At 46.2% G+C, this 21,198-nt stretch overlaps 1 protein-coding gene across 3 annotated transcripts in view; it reads right to left on the bottom strand.

The window, feature by feature from the left end:
• LOC118018400 (sphingosine-1-phosphate lyase 1) overlaps positions 1–21,198 on the bottom strand; it is a 56,665-nt gene that overhangs the window by 4,543 nt on the left and 30,924 nt on the right. For 2 of the 3 annotated variants that reach the window (XM_035016880.1, XM_035016870.1), the window contains 8 exons: positions 19,932–20,091; positions 16,748–16,824; positions 14,767–14,895; positions 6,289–6,377; positions 4,588–4,693; positions 3,085–3,183; positions 2,295–2,444; positions 844–1,082 (listed from right to left, as the gene is read on the bottom strand). In XM_035016880.1, coding sequence (XP_034872771.1) covers positions 844–1,082; positions 2,295–2,444; positions 3,085–3,183; positions 4,588–4,693; positions 6,289–6,377; positions 14,767–14,895; positions 16,748–16,824; positions 19,932–20,091 — 1,049 coding nt within the window. The remainder of the gene's footprint in view (positions 1–843; positions 1,083–2,294; positions 2,445–3,084; positions 3,184–4,587; positions 4,694–6,288; positions 6,378–14,766; positions 14,896–16,747; positions 16,825–19,931; positions 20,092–21,198) is intronic. The other variant, XM_035016890.1, reaches the window with a different exon arrangement.

The raw sequence follows: 21,198 nt of genomic DNA, 5'->3' as shown, positions 1-21,198 counted from the left end.
GCATAAAGATGCACTTAAAAAAAATCCTGGCAAAATAACCCCTCCATCTCTTCAATTTAAAAAGTCATATATATAATCCCTAAAGCAAGAAATGGTAGAACAGTTCACAACAGATGGGTCTATCGGCTGGGTATATGCAGGCTTTTTTCGAATGAGACATGCCTACTGGCCGAAAGCTTTCACTCACCCTCCAGATTCTGAAAAAGCCTCCCCAGTGTGGATGAGCCACAGAGATAGGCAGGGGGCACATGAATAGGTGGGTCAGACAAACGTGCAGCCTCGTTCTAGCCTCATCTCACCCTCGGTCTCCCCCATCCCATCCCCCGTTCCCTCTGCCTCATCTCCGATACTGTTCCACCAGCGACTCCCCAAGTGTGAGCCCTAGACCTGCAGCTTCAGTATCCACTGGGAGCTTCCCAGAAACGCAAGTCCTCAGACTCCCACTCCAGATGGACGGAATGAGAATCCTGGGAGTGGGGCCCAGCAACCTGTGTCTTGACAGGTCCTCCCGATGATTAAGATGCGTGCTCAAGTGTGAGAACCGCAGTCTAAAGCATGACACTGCAGTGTATGGGCACTTGGTAAGAGCTGCCAGTCGTGAAGACATGCTTTGAGACACGATGGCCCACAGGTGAAGCCTGGGTCTGACCCTCCAAGTCCCAGCAGAGCCAGGGAGCTACTCCTCCCAGGCCGGCGCCACACTCCTAAGCTGCTGTCCTAAGCCCCTGGTCGCTAGGGGATGCGGGATGGGCTGGGAGCTATGGGTGCTGGCCAGGCAGATGCCTCGGGCCTATGAGCAGACAAAGCAAGAGACGAGGCGGATCCCCAATCCTCCACACATACTCTGACTTGAGGAAGCGAGTGGTTTTGATGATCTGTTTCGTGGCCTCAACATAGCCGCTCTCACCAAAGTGCATCAGGGCAGCCCAACAGGCCGCGCTGATGCCTCCGGGCCGGGAGCCCGCGATGGTCGGGGAGGCGTAGATGCCGCCCTGCCAGTCTGTCGCCACGAAGAACTGATGGCTCCTGTACTTCTTCTCACTGTAGAGCAGCACGGAGGAGCCTTTGGGGGCGTAGCCGTACTGAGGGGAGAAGCGCACAGGTGAGCGCCGCAAGCTCCTCGCGCACACGTCTCCTCCACGGGCCCGTTTCCCACCGCGTCCCACTCGCACCAACAACCCACACTCAGAGCGTTACGGGTGGAGGGCGCTGCGGGGACGGGGCTGAAATGCCCTCTGGGAGGGCCGAGGCGTCTGGGGGCCCCTCACCCAGCACGTGGCTTCTCTATGTAAACAGCACCCCAGGGTGGTGCGGCACGGTGGAAGCAAAGATAAATTTCCACTGGCAACCGGGGAGAAGGGTAGAAGTCATGTCACCTGGAGCAACTGAAATCACGAGCTGACTCCCTTCCCATCTCTTTTATACTTCCTTTTTTAAGAACATCACAGTGTTCAGCATCTAGAAGCTACTGAATCCAGCCTAAAAACAACCTGCGTACTTGGTTTCCTTACAAAAATGTGCCCTCCTAGTGAACTCCCGCTGCCGCAAACATGGAGCCAGCCTCACTCCCTGACCCACACCGGGAGAGATGGTAAGGAGGAGGGCACGGGGGTCGCCTGGGTGCAAGGCGAAACCAAATCAGATCCCGATGGAAGATTCGCGGGCATCACGTAAGAGTCTGAAAAACAGGTCTCCACTATGCTTGAGATGAAGACAAGCTCTGCGAGTGTCTTCAGCACAGAGCACATATTCCTGAGGCTGCTGCTTCTCCCACATCTGCATGTAGCTGCAAAGCCATCCCGGCCACCAGGGGTGGGGGCATCCGAACATTCCTGAGCACGCAGTTCTGCCCTCTCTCCAAAGGACTCTTCCCTTAGCTGGCTCCTGTCATGTGGGGCAGCACCCCCGTGGTGTGAGAGCTCAGCACCAGCATACCTCCTCCTCCCAGGAATCCCACTATCAACTTCATCGCTACCCTCCACCGCAGAGAATCTCAGAGCTTCAGGGAACAATTTTCTAGGGGCCCCTGTCCTGGCACATCCCAGCTACATACAGTCAGTGGATGCAGAAATTTTCTGAGCCACATGCCACAAATAGGTCCCTTTGCACGATTATGTGTCACCTCTAGCACCCTACTTTGTCACCTGAACCAGCTACGCGGGTGAGAGCAAAGAGCCAGATTTAATTTTACATTCTGGGCGGAAGTTAATGCTTTAACCAATTTACTTTCTTGATAGTAGTCGAAATAATCAGGTGCCTCCTTTGATTAACATTTGGTCCCTTGCCTGTCTCACCTTGTGGGTATCAGCTGAAATGCTGGTCACACCTTTCACCCGGAAATCAAATGGTTGCTCCAGTGGGTATCCTGCTTTCTCCATAAAGACGATGAGGAAGCCCCCCAGACAAGCATCTACATGAAGAGGTATTTTGTATTTGACAGCCAGCTAGTTCAAAAAACAAAGACCACAAGAGAATTTCATTTACAGCCATATAACAAAGACTCTGCAAGACACAGGTGGAAAGGTGCGCTGCAACCACGAGGCCACTCTGTAATGCATCTTTCAGGCTTTAAAAAACGGGCTAGTTTTCACATGCCTAGTAAAGCTCATCTGTCAAATGTATTTAGGCTTCAAAATAATTCCTCTGAAATGTGGTATTTTATCTTTAAATACGCAGGGCCTCAACCTGACTATAAAATCAAGCAGGAACCGAGCAGCCCTCTGATGCAGGGGGAGAGTCCTGCTTTATTTAGTAATGCAGGGTGGGGAGGAGGGGGCGCTGGGCGGGTGGCGCTGTTGGATGCCACCCTCTGGTAGGCAGGCTCCTACATGCAGCTCATTTCCCCGGCCGAGTCCAAATGCCAGTACTCTTTCAGAATACCCAGTTTCCACAAAGTCGTCTTCCCACAGCAGAAGCCAGTAACTTTCTCAGGCTCCAAACAGAGCCGCGGGGCTTCCTATGGGGCTCAGGAAATTTGTGCACAAATCTGAACTCAGACTTGCGTCTCCTTGCCGAGTACCACACCATTAGGTTCGATTTTCAAATCTCAACTTAAGTGCCTGGCAGCCCACTTCTCCCGCGTACCTTGGCCACTTCAGGGACAGGATCGATGACACCATGAGGAAACTGGGGGGTAGAACAGACGAGCATGGCCGTGTTCCTGGAGATGGCTCTCCTCATTGCCTAGGGGTTTAAAGGTGAAAGGAAAATGAGAAGCCACGTCAGAATGCCAAGAGCACTCCAGGCCCCCAGCTCAGGGTCTGCGCTCCTCTAGCCCACCTCCTCTGTCTCTCCGACCCAGGAGAAGACAGCCCCCCGCCACGGCGGCCGCACAGACACGGCCAGAGGGCTCCAGCCGGGGGACAGTCTGCGGCCACAACACGGCAAATCACTGTGGGAGGAAAAACGGCATCGGGCCAAGAGGCAGATGAGCCTGTGCGAGTCCCAGCCCCACTCACGAGTGTGGAAACCTGGGGCAAACGATTTAACTCCACCCGGACTGTTTCCTCACCCGTGCACTGCAAAAGGACTGACAGTTTCTCCAGCCTCCCTGGGCTGTCACAAGGCTCAGATGCAATTCTTACAGCATCCCGACGCTGGAGAGTTCTCCACACAGGCACGGCATAAAAATAACGACTAAAGGACTACTACTGGGTCTTCAAAAAAGAGAGCCTGCCACGTGTGACAGCATGGATGAACCTGGAGGACACTCTGCTGAGTGCCGTAAGCCAGGGCCAGAGACACAAATGCTGCATGACCTCACATACACGGCACCCACGACAGTCACACTCAGAAGCAGAGAGTAGAGTGGCGGTTGCTGGGGGCCGGAGGATGAGGGGCACCAAGTTTCGGTGACGCCTGACAGGAAGTTCTGGACCGCTCGCGGACGGCCGTGTGACCATGCATAACAATACCGCACTGTGTGCCTGAAATCAGCCAGCGGTCCAGAGAGGAGCCCTATGTATTCTAACCCAGAAAAAAGGAAAATGACAGAAGATGGTAACTATTTGAGGGGATGGAATACACTCAATAGCGTGACTGTGGTGATTCATCTGCGTATTCGTCTATCACTGTGTATAAGTGTCATCGGAATATCAAGCTGGGACCACAGATATGTACAATTTTTTTTGGCAACCGTCAGTCAGTGTATCAATAAAGACAGCAGGCAGCAATAACGCTAGTGCTAAGAAACTGGGCAGTTTAGTTCCGAAAAGATACAGTTACTGTTATACTGGCGAGGATATGGATGCGGGCTCATGAAAACCGCAGGGAGAGTCCTGGGGCAAGTCAGCCCGTGCTCTTTTTACAGAGAGGAGAAAGCCACGTTGCTGCAGCAAAACCCAGGTCAGCGAAGTCTCAAGTCAGGGGCTGGATCGTCTCTGCTATCAGAGCTCATGAATTTATGAAAATGCTGAGCCGCACTCCATCACCACGGCCGGTGGCAGCTCGGCAGCTCGGCAGCGCCAGCGCCTGGAGCCCAAGGCCTTTGGAGCCTCTCTGCACGCGATGCTGGAAAACACCAGTCCGTCAGGTGCGTCCCTGCTCCTCACGGTCCATGGCACGAAATGGCCCTTCAGGGGAACTCACCCGAACATCCACCTCCATCATTTTGTTCAGCGGAACCCGTATAATCTTCATCCCAAAATAATTGGCTGCTTTGTCAAATGCAGCATGGGCACTTTGGGGGGCCACACTAAATGACAGAGAAGAGAGTAATGAAATTCCGATAAAAGCAGGGCTCAAGAGAGAGCCTAGTTAGCAGCTCATCTACGTCACCAGGAGTAAACGTCTCAATGTTTTTCCTCACGTTTTTACAAGTGTTTATATTGTTTTACTTTTCTTTTTAAGCAGAAAGAAAAAGAGGTCAACTGATTTTCTATAGAAATCTTCTCCCTCTGGTTTAGGAAGTCCAAAGCATAAAGCAGGGCTGACAGGCAGGAGACGAGGGACTGGGAATTTGGATCAGATTGGCATCAGGCAGAGCCTTCTCATGTTGGCCATCCAAAGCCAGGGAGCCGTTGGTGGGGGTACGCTGACATGACACATGGCCAAGCAGGAACCTAAGTCTGCTTGTATCAGGGTCAGTGGTTCCTTCCAGCTCTGAAAGCCCACAAGCCTGTGAGAAACTAATTCCCATTGTTCCTACATACTTAGAAGCAGCACTTCAAACAGTACTGAAATGGGGGCGCCTAGCTGGCTCGGCTCAGTCAGTAGAGACTGTGACTCTTGATCTTGGTGTTATGAGTGCAAGGCCCACGCTGGGCGTAGAGCTTACTTAAAAAAACAAAAAAAAGACAAATAGCACTGAAAAGGAGACTAAGTCATGGTTAAGTATTTGCTTTCAGACTTCGCTCAATTACTGCACTCTCAAAATCAATGTGTTCCCTTTAAGGAAGGAAAGACTATTACTGAGTACGAAGCACTAAGATTCATGTATGGAAAAAGATGGCAGCCTGATTTATTCTCTTAGGCTGCACAGCATGAGATCACATGCAACCCTTAGTCACTGATACTTGTGGGAAAACAGTAACCCAGAGGATGTAGTATAAACACTCTGGGCAAAGAGAGGGTCTAGAAAAAAAAAAAATGCAGCCAAATATCAAAGTTATGTCTATGGGGTGACATTATGGATAAATCTCAGAAAGATTTTAAAAATTTCTCCTCCCAGGGGCGCCTGGGTGGCTTAGTCATTAGGCGTCTGCCTTCGGCTCAGGTCATGATTCCAGGGTGCCCTGCTCCGTGGGAAACCTACTTCTCCCTCTCCCACTCCCCCTGCTTGTGTTCCCTCTCTCACGGTCTCTCTGTCAAATGAATAAATAAAATCTTTAAAGAAAAATTTTTTTTTCTCCTCCCAGAAAACAGCCCTCAGGCTGAAATTTTCTTAGGAAGCACTTTGAGGCAGCCTATTATATTTAAGTAACTTTCCCTGAATTTAAGGGATTATTAGAGAGTTTTCCTTAGGCTCCAGATTATTTATAATAAATATCACAAAATTCAAAGATGTAGTCCTGTTCAACCTGTCACTTTTAGGAAAAGGATCTCATTCTTGCTTTCAGTATATACCACGTATAAACTTGGGGGTTGGGAAAGGGAATGACCTTTAAAATTAACTGGCTGATCCACTTAGGATTCTGTGGAATGTGAAGGGATAAGGGTCCAGGGCGCAGGACAGGAAGAATGAGGACTGAACTGCCAGAGGAAGAGGGAAGAGAAGTAGAAAACAGATGGTCAGGTTGTTTCCAACTGCAGTACTCCAAACAGATAAATCCAAAAGAAACACATACATACATTTCTGGAGTTTTGATCCCATTCTCAAAGGCCAGGTCCCGGTAAGCCTTGCAGGCCATCAGTATGCTTTCTGTTCCCCCCGAGGTCACCTGTAATAAAGAAGCGATGTGATCCATGCAGTGCAGTGAGGCCCGCTGTCAGCATGCACGGCCCACCTTATCTCGGTGGTGCCTGACGCAGCAGCAGGTAACGTCTGCGAGGCACTCGGCAGAGCACACATGGCCATGTCTTCCGGATGGAAATGGGGCTTCATCGGCTAAGCGCATTCTTGGTTCAGAAGAGTAAAAACTACCAAATAAGAAGGCGCAGAATCTCTACACCGTATGGAAAAACGCACCACCTGCCCAGACGTCACCAGCACGCCGCCCGTTCACACTTCTGCTGCTGGTCCAGTTGCAGAGAGGACAGAGCATTTTACACTGCTCAAGAACATCAGGACCATAGACTTGGATTTAAGTTTCCAATGCCCACTGCAGAATGAACTGCAGTCATAAGTCTAGCAAACTACGCGATACCTCAGCAGATCAAGAAGTTTAGACATTCCAAAGTGAACTGTGGTTTTGACAAGTTTGAAAAAGAAAAGTAGAGGCCTCTACTTACAAGTTGGTTATCTCACTTATCTGAAATCAAAACAAAGATCGTAGCGTTTTTAAACGAAGTAAAACGTTTTCCTGAAGCTAGGCCTAGCCCTCCTCGGTTATAGGTGAATGTCTTTTTTTTTCTTAAGATTTTATTTATTCATTTGACAGAGAGCACAAGTAGGCAGAGAGGCAGGCAGAGGGAGAGGGAGAAGCAGGCTCTCCACCGAGCAGGGAGCCAGACGTGGGGCTCGATCCCAGGACCCCGGGATCATGACCCGAGCCAAAGGCAGCCGCTTAACGGACTGAGCCACCCAGGCACCCCTAGGGGAACTTCTTTATCAGAGTTGAAACCTAAATACTCAAAGGTCATGTCACACATCCAATTTCCCTCATGAGACTATAAACTCATGATGGTGGGGACCAATCCGTTCATGACAATATTCCAAGCACCCAGCCTGAAGGCTGACACTTAAGAGAACCTCAACTAACATTTCTCAAAGCCTGATCTGACTCTCAGTAAACCATGACCAACATGGGCACATCATACCCGTTAGGCTATCTTTTGATGACATCTAAGAATGAATCATTTCAGGTGCGTCTGGGTGGCTCAGTTGGTTAAGCATCCAACTCTTGATTTCAGCTCAGGTCATGATCTCAGGGTTTTAAGATCAAGCCCCACATCAGGCTCTGAGCTCAGTGGAAGTCCACTTGAGATTCTCTCTCGCCCTCTGCCCTTCTCCCCCATCTCTTTCTCTCTGAAATGAATAAATAAATTTTAAAAGAACAAAAAAAGAATCATTTCAAAACAAACCAAAAAAGCCACAGCACTGAGCTACGTGGTTATTTTCTTAGATTTCTCATCTCCAAAGATTCCTAGAAGCTTACCTTTTTCATTGTACAGGTGAGAAAACTGAGCCCCTAAGAAGACTAAAATAATTCACCCAATGCCATCCATTAGTATCAGCTGATAAAAAGTAAAACTTTGCAGCAGCAACTTCTTGCTAGAAACATCTCCAAAGGCAAGGGAAGCAAGGGCAAAAATGAACTGTTGGGACTTCATCAAGATAAACAGCTTTTGCACAGCAAAGACATGGTCAATAAAACCAAAAGGCAACCAACAGAATGGGAGAAGATATTTGTAAATGACATACCAGATAAAGGGCTAGTACCCAAAATCTATAAAGAACTTATCAAACTCAACACCCAAAGAACAAATAATCCAATCAAGAAATGAGCAGACAACATGAACAGCCATTTCTCCAAAGACGACATCCAAATGACCAACAGACACATGAAAAAATGCTCAACATCACTTGGCATCAGGGAAATACAAATCAAAACCACAATGAGATACCACCTCACACGGGTTACAATGGCTAAAATTAACTAGTCAGGAAACGACAGATTTTGGCGAGGATGAGGAAAAAGGAAAAAACCCTCCTACACTGTTGGTGGGAATGCAAGCTGGTGCGTCCACTCTGGAAAACAGTATGGACATTCCTCAAAAAGTTGAAAATAGAGCTACCCTATGATCCAACAATTGCACTACTGGGTATTTACCCCAAAGATACAAATGTAGTGATCCAAAGGGGCACCTGAACCCCAATGTTTATAGCAGCAATGTCCACAATAGCCAAACTGTGGAAAGAGCCCAGATATCCATCAACAGATAAATGAATAAAGAAGATGTGGTATATATAAATACAATGGAATATTACGCAGCCATCAAAAATTGAAATCTTGCCATATGCAATGACATAGATGGAACTAGAGGGTATTATGCTAAGCAAAATAAGCCAATCAGAGAAAGACAATTATCATATGATCTCATTAATATGTGCAATTTAATAAACAAGGCAGAGGATCACAGGGGAAGAGAGGAAAAAATGAAACAAGATGAAACCAGAGAGGGAGACAAACCATAAGAGACTCTTTTTTTTTAAAGATTTTTTATTTATTTATTTGACAGAGAGAGACACAGCAAGAGAGGGAACACAAGCAGGGGGAGTGGGAGAGGGAGAAGCAGGCTCCCCATGGAGCAGGGAGCCCGATGCTGGGCTCAATCCCAGGACCCCGGGATCATGACCTGAGCCGAAGGCAGACGCTTAACGACTGAGCCACCCAGGCGCCCCCCATAAGAGACCCTTAATCATCCGAAACAAACTGAGGGTTGTTGGAGGGGAGGGTGGTGGGGGGATGGGGTAACTGGGTGATGGACATTGGGGAGATTATGTGTCGTAATGAGCACTGGGTACTATATAAGACAGATGAACCACAGACCTGTACCCCTGAAACAAATAATACATTGTATGTTAATTAACTGAATTTAAACTAAAAAAGAGAAAAGAGAAAAAAAAAGGAAAACTTTCTACATTTGTGCATTTGGTGGAGTTAACATAAAATGGAATTGAGAGAGAGGGATTTCTGGAATTTCCTGTAATACCCACGTAGACGACAAAAACACCATTGGCTACAAAACCCCACTGGTCAGGAGTTATGAAAGATTAGCTGAGAGAAGTTAGTCATACTGTGATTCAGGAAGTCTTCAAGAAACACGTGCCCATCACCCACGAAGTAATGCGCTGACTTGAGCACAGGACGCCTGCCTGTTTGTAGCCTCTGCACTTTTCTGCCAAAGATGAAAGCGCTTATAGTGGAGGTCAGCTCTGCGAATCAGCGGCTCGCCCTGTGGTCTAGCACAAAACCTCAGACTGTCACATGAGGAGCCAAACAAGCTGTGAAGCAAGTCAGGAAACGACCAGCAATGTCCAAGTCTCCAGTGTGTCAGCCTCTTACTAAGGTCCAGTAATGACCTACACAAACGGATTTCCAAACCCCTAGTCACCCAGCACACACGCTCTATTTTTAGTCCAATAACTTATCAAATCAACATCATTATTTGTTGGGCAAACAGCAGTGTACTTTTGACTGTAAAAGCAGGAATACCTAAATTCTACTTCTAATTTTTATTTCTGATCCCCAAATTCTGTGTCTAAACATGCTACTAACCTCCCACTTCCTTCTACCCTCTGCGCCCAAAGAAAAATGGATTGTGAAATCAGAAGATGAAAGCTTCAATAACTACTTGTAATGTTAGCTTCTTCCGACATTTATAAAAACTCTCGCTGTAATATATGAGAAGTATGTCAGAGAATAAGAGGAGAACATGGCCTGCTGCGAGAATTTTCTTTCAGACCCAAAGGCCTTTGCACAAGCCAAGACTGTTCCCCAGGGCAACAGAAGTTCTTTCAGTATATGAAATCACTTCTTATCCATTCTAACTGAGGCAAATGAAGTTAGTAACAGGAACAATAGTTTAGACTGAAGAACAAAGAACGAGAAGAGCTTAAGACCTTGGCTGGGAATATGCTACAGACTGCCCAGCTATGCAGCTCTGTCTTCTCATTTCCAACCTCTGAACTCCGAACTTTTTTCACCAAAAGCAGCTCATCGAGAGAGAGAGAGATGGAGAGAGACAGAGACTGAGAAGAGTAAGAGAAAGAGAGAAACTCAAATTACCCCAGAGGTCATCACTAGTTCTCTTGTAAAAGTCTTAAGTATTAGAAAAGACTAGGGATCTCAGACTCCATCCTTTTCCCGATCCCCAACACTGTAGCAATGCAAAAATACCCCTGGGGTTAGACTTTAGCATTCAGATGAAACACTGAACCTACCTCACAGCTACTTTCTCTCCCCTGGTACCTAAAAGAAGGAAGAAACACAATTGCAGAAAGCTGCAATAACAACCATCAAACAAGGAAACAGAGAGAATCCAATGCAATAAACTTCAAATACTGGCAATGAAAAAAAGAGACAAGTTACTAAAGCACAGAGAAAAGCAACACACAGTCCCTAATCCCTCCTCCAAGTCCTGAAAATTGTCCAGTGAGCCAGCAAAATCCTGAGGATTCTCATTAATACCCGCCAAATCTTCAGAGAAGCAAATGGAGGGGGGCTCCTTATCTTCCGCTCAGTGAGTGGTAGACATGGCAGCGAGGGAGAAACAGGAAAATGGGGAGAGAGAACATTGGGACCGACCCCTCAAAGTCAAGGCTTCAGGGATCCAGGATGGGTTAAAGAAATAATCAAAGCCCAGAGGGTCTTACTGTCTTCCAACTAGGCAGAGTAAACTCTAATAGGTAACTTTTAACAAATCTCAGAAGAAGAGACCCAGATATCCTAATACAGGTGGAACCAAGAGGCCCTCAAGCAAATGCTCCCAGATGAGAAATCAGCCAGCATGCGTCAGAACAAAATAGAATGTTCTGATGAGCATGAGCCACAGTGAAAAAAAATGGCACGGTAACTACGCAAACACACAGAAAGAAAAAAAGCAGCATGCATAATAAAAGCCTAACTCAAAAGGTAACAGTCTAAGGGGGACTGTCATCACTAGAGGACAACATGACAAGAACACGAATTGAAGAAAACAAGAGCTGAAAGACTGGACACCAAAACAAGAGAATGAGACTGCAGACCTAAAACAGAGTACCAAATGACCCTGATAAAGGATTAGTAAGGACACGAGGGGCAGAACAAACACGGAATAAAGATCAGGACTTAGAGGAAAGGTTTAAGGCAAGTTTAGTGAACCCAGATTTAAAAAAAACAGAGACTGAAAGATCACTGCCTCTCCACACCTGTGTCCCTCTGGCTAGACACAGATAACCAAAAGGTGTTCGGAGAAGAAACATGGGCATGGTCGCCAATCTGTGAAACCGTATTCTCTACGACTAGCTGAGTAGCCTTGGAAGAAAGTGGGGAAGAGCAGATCCAGAGGGAGAGAAGCTGTAAAGTGTACAAAGTTCACATGGAGAAAAAACAACAACAATCATGGAACTCCTATTTCTGGCAATATAGATTAGACAGCTTGGGCAGCCCACCCTCCCCTGGGAAACAACTAAAAATGCCTCGTAAAACATTGAAATTTATTTTACATCCACCACTGAGCTTATATAACATAAAGGAATATACTAATATACTGAACCCAAACAGAGCAAAACCAAGAATCCTAGCAGATAAGTGAATGCCAAAGCTGGTTTCAACTTTGACGGTTGCTGCCGCCCCCAGAGACCACCAACCCCCACCGTGACAAATGAACAGGAGGTAAACTGAGGGCCTGCCTAAGGTGAAGAGTCTAACAGGAGACAGCTGGAGAACCTGGGACTTACACCCACATCTCAGGGGACCAAGAAATTAAACCCCACTGGTGCAGCAGAAGACAGCAAGAAAAATGGCTTTCTAAACCATGACCTGATGCTCTGGTAAAGAAAAATAAGGATCTCTCAAGAATGGCTCACAAGACAGCTTTGACGTGGGTCTGCAGTGTGAACTCATGCGCCCTCTGCAGGATGAGACTCAGATGGGTTCCCATGTGACAGCACCTCCCAGCAAGGCCCCGGCAACTGGCAGAAATCATTACATAGCTTCCCTGCAAGAACTTCACTTATGGGGCGCCTGGGTGGCTCAGTCGGTTAAGCGACTGCCTTCGGCTCAGGTCATGATCCTGGAGTCCCGGGATCAAGTCCCACATCGGGCTCCCTACTCGGCGGGGAGCCTGCTTCTCCCTCTGACCCTCCCCCCTCTCATGAGCTCTCTCTCTCATTCTGTCTCAAATAAATAAATAAAATCTTTAAAAAAAAAAAAAAAAAAAAAAGAACTTCACTTCAATCTAGGCCTCACAGAGAAGTTCCCAGGAAGACACACACACACACAAAAAAGTCACAAATACAAGGATACAAGCCAATATGAATGAAACCAGCAGAAACAGATAGGTAAGGCTCACGAGTAACAGCATTATCAGACACAGAATATAACATAACTACGGGCAATATATTTCAGTAAACAAAACATAAGCCAAGGAAAGGAATGCTAAAGAACCACCACGCAGGGGCGCCTGGCTGGCTCAGTCGGCAGAGCATGCAACGCTCGACCTCTGGGTCTTGAGTTCGAGCCCCACTTTAGGCGTAACACTTACTTAAATAATAATAATAATAAACAAACAACTTGAGCAAAAACCTAAAAAAAAAAAACCATCTGGCAGATTAAGACAAAATTCTCAAGAATGAAGACTACAGTAAATGAAGTTAAAAAAAAAAAAAGCCAATGGGGGCCGCCTGGGTGGCTCAGTTGGTTAAGCAACTGCCTTTGGCTCAGGTCATGATCCCAGGGTCCTGGGTTGAGCCCCGCATCGGGCTCCCTGCTCCACAGGGGGCCTGTTTCTCCTTCTCCCTCTGCCGCTCTCCTGCTCTCTGTCTGCCAAATAAATAAAATAAATAAATAAATAAAATCTTAAAAAAAAAAAAAACCCAATGGAGGAACTCAAGTGCAGAAGAGACACGGCTGGAGAGGGAACCCACGAAACCCCTCTACTCATCTCCCGGCTCCAACAATGAGCACCTCACAGCCCGTCTTTCCTCCACCTGCACACACTCCGGCTACCACTGCTGCTGAGAACACCAGCTGTCTTCACAGCCAATTACATACCAACCAGATGCGTGGTAGCCCTTCCCATTCCAGCCCTCAGGTCTCTCAACCTCTTCTGTGCTCTCTCTCTGGATGTTATTCCGGTTAATTTTGTATAAGTCTTGTTCTATAAATTGGACTTCGGAGCCACGTAAGTATTTTACATCATTCTAAATGAAACAGGGCTCTTTGGACAAATGGCTGAGTTGGGGTCTGGAAATGCATAAGGTAAACCTGGAATATTTCATCAGATAAAAATTATTTTGTCAAAAAAAAAAAAGGAAAGAAAGGAAGCTTTCAAAGACCACTCGAGTCATACAAAAGAACCCAGAGGCCCAAATTAAGAGGCTTCCACTGGTCAAACGGGCTAATGTGAGCATTAATCAGAGTAGCAGCTGCAGTGGGTTGAAGCACTTGGAGTAGTCTGTAATTTTCCACCCCACTGTTGACTGACATTTGAATTACTTCCAGTTTTCAATACCACGGACAATGCTGCTATGAATATCCATCTATCCTGATACACACGTGCCAGTTTTTCTAGGGTATACCCTGAGTAGTGAAATTTCAGGGTCATGAGATACCTGTTTCTTCAACTTACCTAGATGAGGCCAAATTGTTTTGGGGCTGCTTAACTGATGGTCTCTTAAAAGTTCACAGAGTCTATGGGCGCCTGGGTGGCTCAGTCGGTTAAGCGACTGCCTTCGGCTCAGGTCATGATCCTGGAGTCCCGGGATCGAGTCCCGCATCGGGCTTCCTGCTCGGCGGGGAGTCTGCTTCTCCCTCTGACCCTCCTCCCTCTCGTGCTCTCTGTCTCTCATTCTCTCTCTCGCAAATAAATAAATAAAATCTTAAAAAAAAAAAAAGTTCACAGAGTCTATAGCGCAGGAGAATACCTACGTACTGTAAGTATACTGGATGGATCAAAGAGGGAGGGGGAGAAAGAAAGCAGCAGACACAGCAGATGTGCAAAATATTTAGTTACTGAATGCAGGGTTTTGTCTATTCTAGCAACTTCATGTTTTAAAATACATGGGGCGCCTGAGTGGCTCAGATGGTTAAGCGTCTGCCTTCAGCTCAGGTCGTGATCCCAGGGTCCTGGGAACGAGCCCCGCATCGGGCTCCCTGCTCAGTGGGGAGCCTGCTTCTCCCTCTGCCTCTGCCTCTCTCTCTCTCTCTGATTCTCATGAATAAATAAATAAAACATTTAAAAAAAGTGTAAAAAAAATGTTTTAAAATACAAAACGGAAGAAAAAAATATCTTAAAAAATATACAATAAAATGTTGATGCTCTAAAAATTCCAAAAGTTAACACTTTTACATTGCTGTTAATCTGGATCTTCTTCCAATAATCACATATTACTTGTGTAACAAAATGTTTTCAAGAAACTCTTCTATTTTAAGCGAAACACACAGGCCACCTGCATCTACTTACACATCCACAGGAATCTGGCCCCCCACTGAACAGGGAACAAGCTATCCTCACAATCTCCGCCTCGATCTTTCGCAGTCCCGGGAAGATGTCTGGATGCAGTGGGTTACTCCATGCAAAATCTCCATAAGCCTGCAAAGAAATGCACGCAGATATGAAGTAGAACGAATAAATACACTGTATGGGACAAAGAATCATGCACTAGACAGAAGTTTCTAGGTACCAGGCACAACACTAGAAACTGGAAAAATGGTAAGATATGTGTTCCCCTCTAAAAAAGATCAAAATACAGTGGAAGAGAGAGACATGCAAATAAATTATTTTACAGTGTGGTGAGAGAGGAAGTATAAATGTGGTTAAAAAGCACATACTAAAACAACAAACAGACCCAGTTTGCAATCTTAGCTTTGCCTATTACTTCTCGCTGTGTAATCTTAGGTCAAAAAACTCTCTGAGGTTCAGTGTCCTCACGTGCTCAAGGGGATAATCATGGTACCTACCTGATGGGGTTCTAGCGCTAAGTAAATAACATAAGGCATGCCAAGTCCTTAGGAGAGCATCCGGCACAAAGGAGCTATTGTTCTGAGTGTGATACCAGAAGTATGCAAGTGATGGAAGGAGCCCTAAGGAGGGAATAACAAACAGCCCGACAGGTCTGATGTCTGTACAGGCAGAACCCGGAGAGATCAATAGGAATTCGACATTTAGAACAGGTGGAATGAAGGAGGGGAGGAAAACATGGTAAGAGTGAGGTACATTCGGTGAAGAGGAAAGATGGAAGTTCATGTTTACATGGGTGGTTGAAAAACACAGGTGGGAGCCGGCTCACCACAGGGCTTGCATTTTCTTTTTTTTTTAAGATTTTATTTATTTATTTATTTATTTATTTATTTATTTATTTATTTATTTGAGAGAGAGAGAGAGAAACAGCATGAGAGGGGAGAGGGTCAGAGGGAGAAGCAGGCTCCCTGCAGCCCGATGTGGGGCTTGATCCCAGGACCCCGGGATCATGACCTGAGCCAAAGGCAGTCGCTTAACCAACTGAGCCACCCAGGCGCCCATGGGCTTGCATTTTCTGCTACGTAAGCAGCTTGGGTTTTATCCCGTAGATAGTGGGAAGCCACTGAAAGATTTTTAACTCAGCGAAGTAAGATCAGAGCATTATGTCAAGATATAGCTAAGTCAAACCTGTAGTATTTAGTAAGGTAGGAGCAGTTTCTTAGTTATCATAATCAAACACAAAGACTTTAGGGATTGTTAAGTCCAGTGCCAATTTTATTTTTTTTTTTTAAGATTTTATTTATTTATTTGAGAGAGAGAGTGAGAGAGAGAAAGAGCACAAGAGGGGGGAGCGGGAGAGGGAGAAGCAGACTCCCTGCTGAGCAGGGAGCCCAATGCGGGACTCAATCCCGGGACTCCAGGATCATGACCTGAGCCAAAGGCAGTCGCTTAACCAACTGAGCCACCCAGGCGCCCCAGTCCAGTGCCAATTTTATATGACAAAGTGGGGTTTAGGAAATAAATCTCATTAGCTACAGGCAACTCTAAAGTCAACAAAAAATGAGAATTATTTCAATTATAAGTGAACCTACTGCTCATTCTCAGATCCTTTGATCTGAGATTCGGGTGGTACAGGAAATGATGAGCAAGTGTCTATTCCTCCTCTCTTCTCATCAAAGTATGTCTTGTCATTAATAACTTCAAATGATGGGGCACTGACTACCTTCCCTAGTAATCTGCCTTCCACACGGGGCACCTATAAAGCCTGGAAATATAAGTAATATCGTACTTTTTTATGGACTGAAGACATCTCGGACAATATTATCTATATTCACCTATATGTGGGTAAAGAGAAACTTATTTTTAACAATAAACTTTCGTTAGGTAATTTTTTTTCCTTTTTTAATTGCAAAAGTAAGGAGAAAAACTGAGGTGGTATGAAGGGCACAGACCACACACACTGCCTTGGGGTGCTGGCATTCACCTTCACCAGGAGCTGGGTGAGCTCTTCCGCCCCGCTGTACACTGCTCCAGAGGCTTTCCCCTCCTGCCAGAAGACGTCTGAGGAGAAAGTTAAGACCACTGGGTCAGTAAGCAGGAACTTGCCCAAAATACGAAGCAACACCTCTGGGTACAAAAGAAAAAAAAACTTTGAGTGGAAACCCACAGGTGATCTTATATTAAGTCAAGAAAAAGAATTCCAATAAAGACCTATCACAGCAAAATAGAGAAGAAAGATCTTCCATTACTATCAACAGCAGTGTGAAAAAGATATTAACAGAAGCCAGGTATAATCTAGTGCAATAATGATGCTGTCATCATCCCCAACGGCCTTCTACCAGTAGAAAATTGTTCCTTGATCTATACTCATTTCCTGGTCTCTGTATGGCTAACGACTTTTTTCGCCCCTTCCTGTCCAGTCAAAGGAAGTGTGAGAACTGTCATGAGCAGAGCTGGCAGGGAAGAGCACGGCAAAGTGTGGAATTTCCGTACACTACTGTCAGAGTTGGAGCCAGGGAACTGAATCCCTGACCAGACAAACCACGATGATAGACTGTCAGCACCCTGGCTTCAAGGGCGCCCCTCCACGAGCCCGAAACCTACCCACAATTCCACTTTCTGTCTGAGGTGCTTCTCCCAAGACAGTCTACGTTGTATCAACGAATCTGCTGACGTGGGTATCTCAGATACAACATGGCTGTGCCCTACTGAGAGTGCGCAGTGACAAGCCACTCCAGAGACACACTAACTGAAAACTGTCGCCGCAGGCTCTACAAAGCCATTATCTTCAGCTCCAACAAGAGAGCAGAAGATTGAGTAGCAAACATCCAGACAGACCCCTCATCTCAGGCAATCTGCCAAGCTCTGGCTTGATTCCAGTAGGACTTTCCCTCTTTCCTTACAGGACACTGGACTATACCATGCACGTCTTCAGACCAGAGGCCACCAGCCTTTCAAAAATAGACTACATGGTTTCATTTCCTGTTATTTTACTGGTGCTACTGACAATGACTTGGAAAGGAAGGGAAGGCAATATGGTGGCAGCAACGTGCCCTCACGATCATAGAAATCTTTAACATCCAGGTCTCAGAGGGCTGATCCCTGCTTTACATCATCTATAAATCCTGGACTGCAGCTAATTTTGTACCATCCAATGTCAAAATCTCAACACACGTCAATTAGAAATTTTTAAGTCTATTTGTTGAAATGCAATGTGGTATCCTGGATTGGAGCCTAGAACAGAAAAAAGGACATTAGTGGAAAAACTGGTGAAATAGGAATAGAATTTGCGGTTTAGTCAACTACTGTTTCGACAAATGCATCACAGTCACTTTAGATGTTAACATCAGGAGAAGCCAGGTAAGGGGTGTATGGGAAATCTCTGTATATATGAATTTGCAAATTCTCTACAAATCTTAAATTATGGGCGCCTGGGTGGCTCAGTCGTTAAGCGTCTGCCTTCAGCTCAGGTCATGATCTCAGGGTCCTGGGATCGAGTCCCACATCGGGCTCCCTGCTCCGTGGGAAGTCTGCTTCTCCCTCTCCCACTCCCCCTGCTTGTGTTCCTGTTCTCGCTGTCTCTCTCTGTCATATAAATAAATAAAATCTTTAAAAAAAAAAAAAGAGTAAAACAAATCTTAAATTATGACAAACTAAAAAGCCTATTTTCGAAAAGTATTTGCAATATGGTCTAATTTGTAATAAACCTGTGTTTGTGTTAACAGCCAACATTTATGGGGCGCCTGGGTGGCTTAGCCAGTTAAGCATCTGCCTTCGGCTCAGGTCATGATCCCAGGGTCTTGGGATTGAGCCCCACATCGAGCTCCCTGCACAGTGGGGAGCCTGCTTCTCCCTCTCCCCTCTGCTAGTGCTCTATCTCTCACTATCTCTCTCTCTCTCAAATAAATAAATAAAATTTAATTTAAAAAAAACAGCCAACACTTATTGAGCCCTTACTATATGCCAGGTATTATACATTCATATGTACGATCTTATTTAATCTCTGTAATCATCTTTTCTTTATTTTTTTTATTTTTTATTTTTTTAAAGATTTTATTTATTTATTTGACAGAGAGACACAGTGAGAGAGGGAACACAAGCAAGGGGAGTGGGAGAGGGAGAAGCAGGCTTCCCGCTGAGCAGGGAGCCTAATGTGGGGCTCTATCCCCCATGACCTGAGCCAAAGGCAGACACTTAACAACTGAGCCACCCAGGTGCCCCTGTAATCATCTTTTCCTTTTTTTTTTCTTTTTTTAAAGATTTTATTTATTTATTTGAGAGAGAGAGAATGAGAGAGAGCACGAGAGGGAAGAGGGTCAGAGGGAGAAGCAGACCCCCCGCTGAGCAGGGAGCCCGATGTGGGACTCGATCCCGGGACTCCAGGATCACGACCTGAGCCGAAGGCAGTCGCTTAACCAACTGAGCCACCCAGGCGCCCTGTAATCATCTTTTCAAGTAAGTTGTATTATCCCCATCATAGAAAGACAGAGACCAAGACATAGCTTAAGTAATTCACCCAAGGTCACACTTTAAGTGGCCCAACTAGCATGGGAATCCACGCTGATCCATGGGCTACACTCTTTTTTAAAGATTTTTTTATATTTTTATTTTTAAGTAATCTCCATACTCAACGTGGGGCTCAAATTCACAACCCTGAGATCAAGAGTCACGCACTCCTCTCAGCCAGGGCTACACTCTTAAACATTAAGCTATTTGGTATATTTATCCTTCCCTTATGTGCTCATGCATACATACATATCTGTATGTGTATGTATGTTTATTACACAAAAACACTACTAAGATTCTTACATATATATATCATGTGTTTATCTTGTGATGATGGGATTTTCTTTTGTGCCTTTGTGCAGATTTCACAAATTCTGTAATGAATCTGTATTTCATTCTTATTACATATATTCTCTCAAGAAACAAACTTATCTGTTTTATTCAGGCTTACAAAAGGAAATGGGACCAAGTTCCAGTTCCACTGTCTCAGATTTGTTTGCTTTATGGATGGAGGATGAATTTAAATATAATTTTTATGATAAGAAATTGAGCCTCTGAGACAGGATGGATATATAAGTTCCAGGGATGAAGCACTCGTAACCTATCGACAGTAAACAATGACCAAACCGGCCACGCTGGGAAAGCAAGCGGCTTGAGCGCGCCCGGAATCCTACCCATAGAGCTGTAGTCCTTGAGCTTCTCCAGAACTGCCGACGCGCTCAGGCCTTGAGAGGGCAAAGCTTTCACATAGTCTTTGTCCACTTTCAGGAACGACATGTTCTTGCTTATATCATCCTTGGTCTTGTTCACCTTCTCTTGGATCTCCAAAGGTAAGAAAGACAAAGTTAACAAGGAGATGGAAAAATACAGGCCAGGGAGCAGAAGAACCAGTTACTACTCCAAGTCAACAGTTCAGCGCTGGTTGCCACACCAGTGCTACAGAACGGGGATGGTATTGTTTTTGTAAACAGATATGGGGACATTCTGGCTGCTCAGCTATTTTCTGGCATGTGCGGCAGGCTCTAAGAAGTCTGAAAAGTCAACTTCCTGTCCCAAAGTCAAAGATACATTCAAGCCCCCCCCCCCCCTTTCCTCTGCCATGTCGACATCGCCCCTGCTTTACTGGGCTTGCACGCGCCACTGTCTGAGCGCCGTATGTGGACGTTATCCGTGTCCTGGCAAGCAGCCAATGTGTGTGCTAAAGAAACAAAGGTGGAGCCACCAATGGTGGCCAGAAAACAGGCCAAGCAGCAGCAGAAGCATTCTGGTGCTCGTGCAGGTGATGAGCTCCGTCACCAGACCTGCACGGAGCACGCCCAGAACGCGGACAGCCTGCGCGAGTCACCACGTGCGTGTGCCAGACACCCCGGGGGTACTGGGGAGACTGCATTCGATCCCCTCGGGCTGTCCGCCACCTGTACTCTTTGACCCTCAAGTGCTAGGGGGGAGCGATGGCCCCTTCTGTACAGTTTACCAATGATGGCTGTTTCTCCGTCGTCCTCCTCACCGCAACAGCCTGTGCTTTCCCTCCCTCCCTGGGTGCCGAACTACCCCTGTGGGCCAGCAAGACACCGCGAACAGAACACACTAGGCAGTACGAGTGAGAACAACTTCTGTTCTCACGACGCTTCCTTGTAGCAGCAGACACAGAAAATGAAAGTCAGGTAGTGTGGGCGCCTGGGTGGCTCAGTCGGTTAGGCGACTGCCTTCGGCTCAGGTCATGATCCTGGAGTCCCGGGATCGAGTCCCACGTCGGGCTCCCTGCTCGGCGGGGACTCTGCTTCTCCCTCTGACCCTCCCCCCTCTCATGTGCTCTCTCATTCTCTCTCTCTCAAATAAATAAATAAAATCTTAAAAAAAAAAAGAAAGAAAGAAAGGTAGTGGAAAGTACTGGGGGGAACAGAACAGAGTTTAAAAACACAACAAAAC

The sequence above is a fragment of the Mirounga leonina genome, unplaced genomic scaffold (genome assembly GCF_011800145.1).
Source record: "Mirounga leonina isolate KUSES-001 unplaced genomic scaffold, KU_Mleo_1.0 Mir_106, whole genome shotgun sequence".
NCBI classification, from domain to species: domain Eukaryota; kingdom Metazoa; phylum Chordata; class Mammalia; order Carnivora; family Phocidae; genus Mirounga; species Mirounga leonina.
This window is presented reverse-complemented; position numbering and strand designations above follow the sequence as displayed.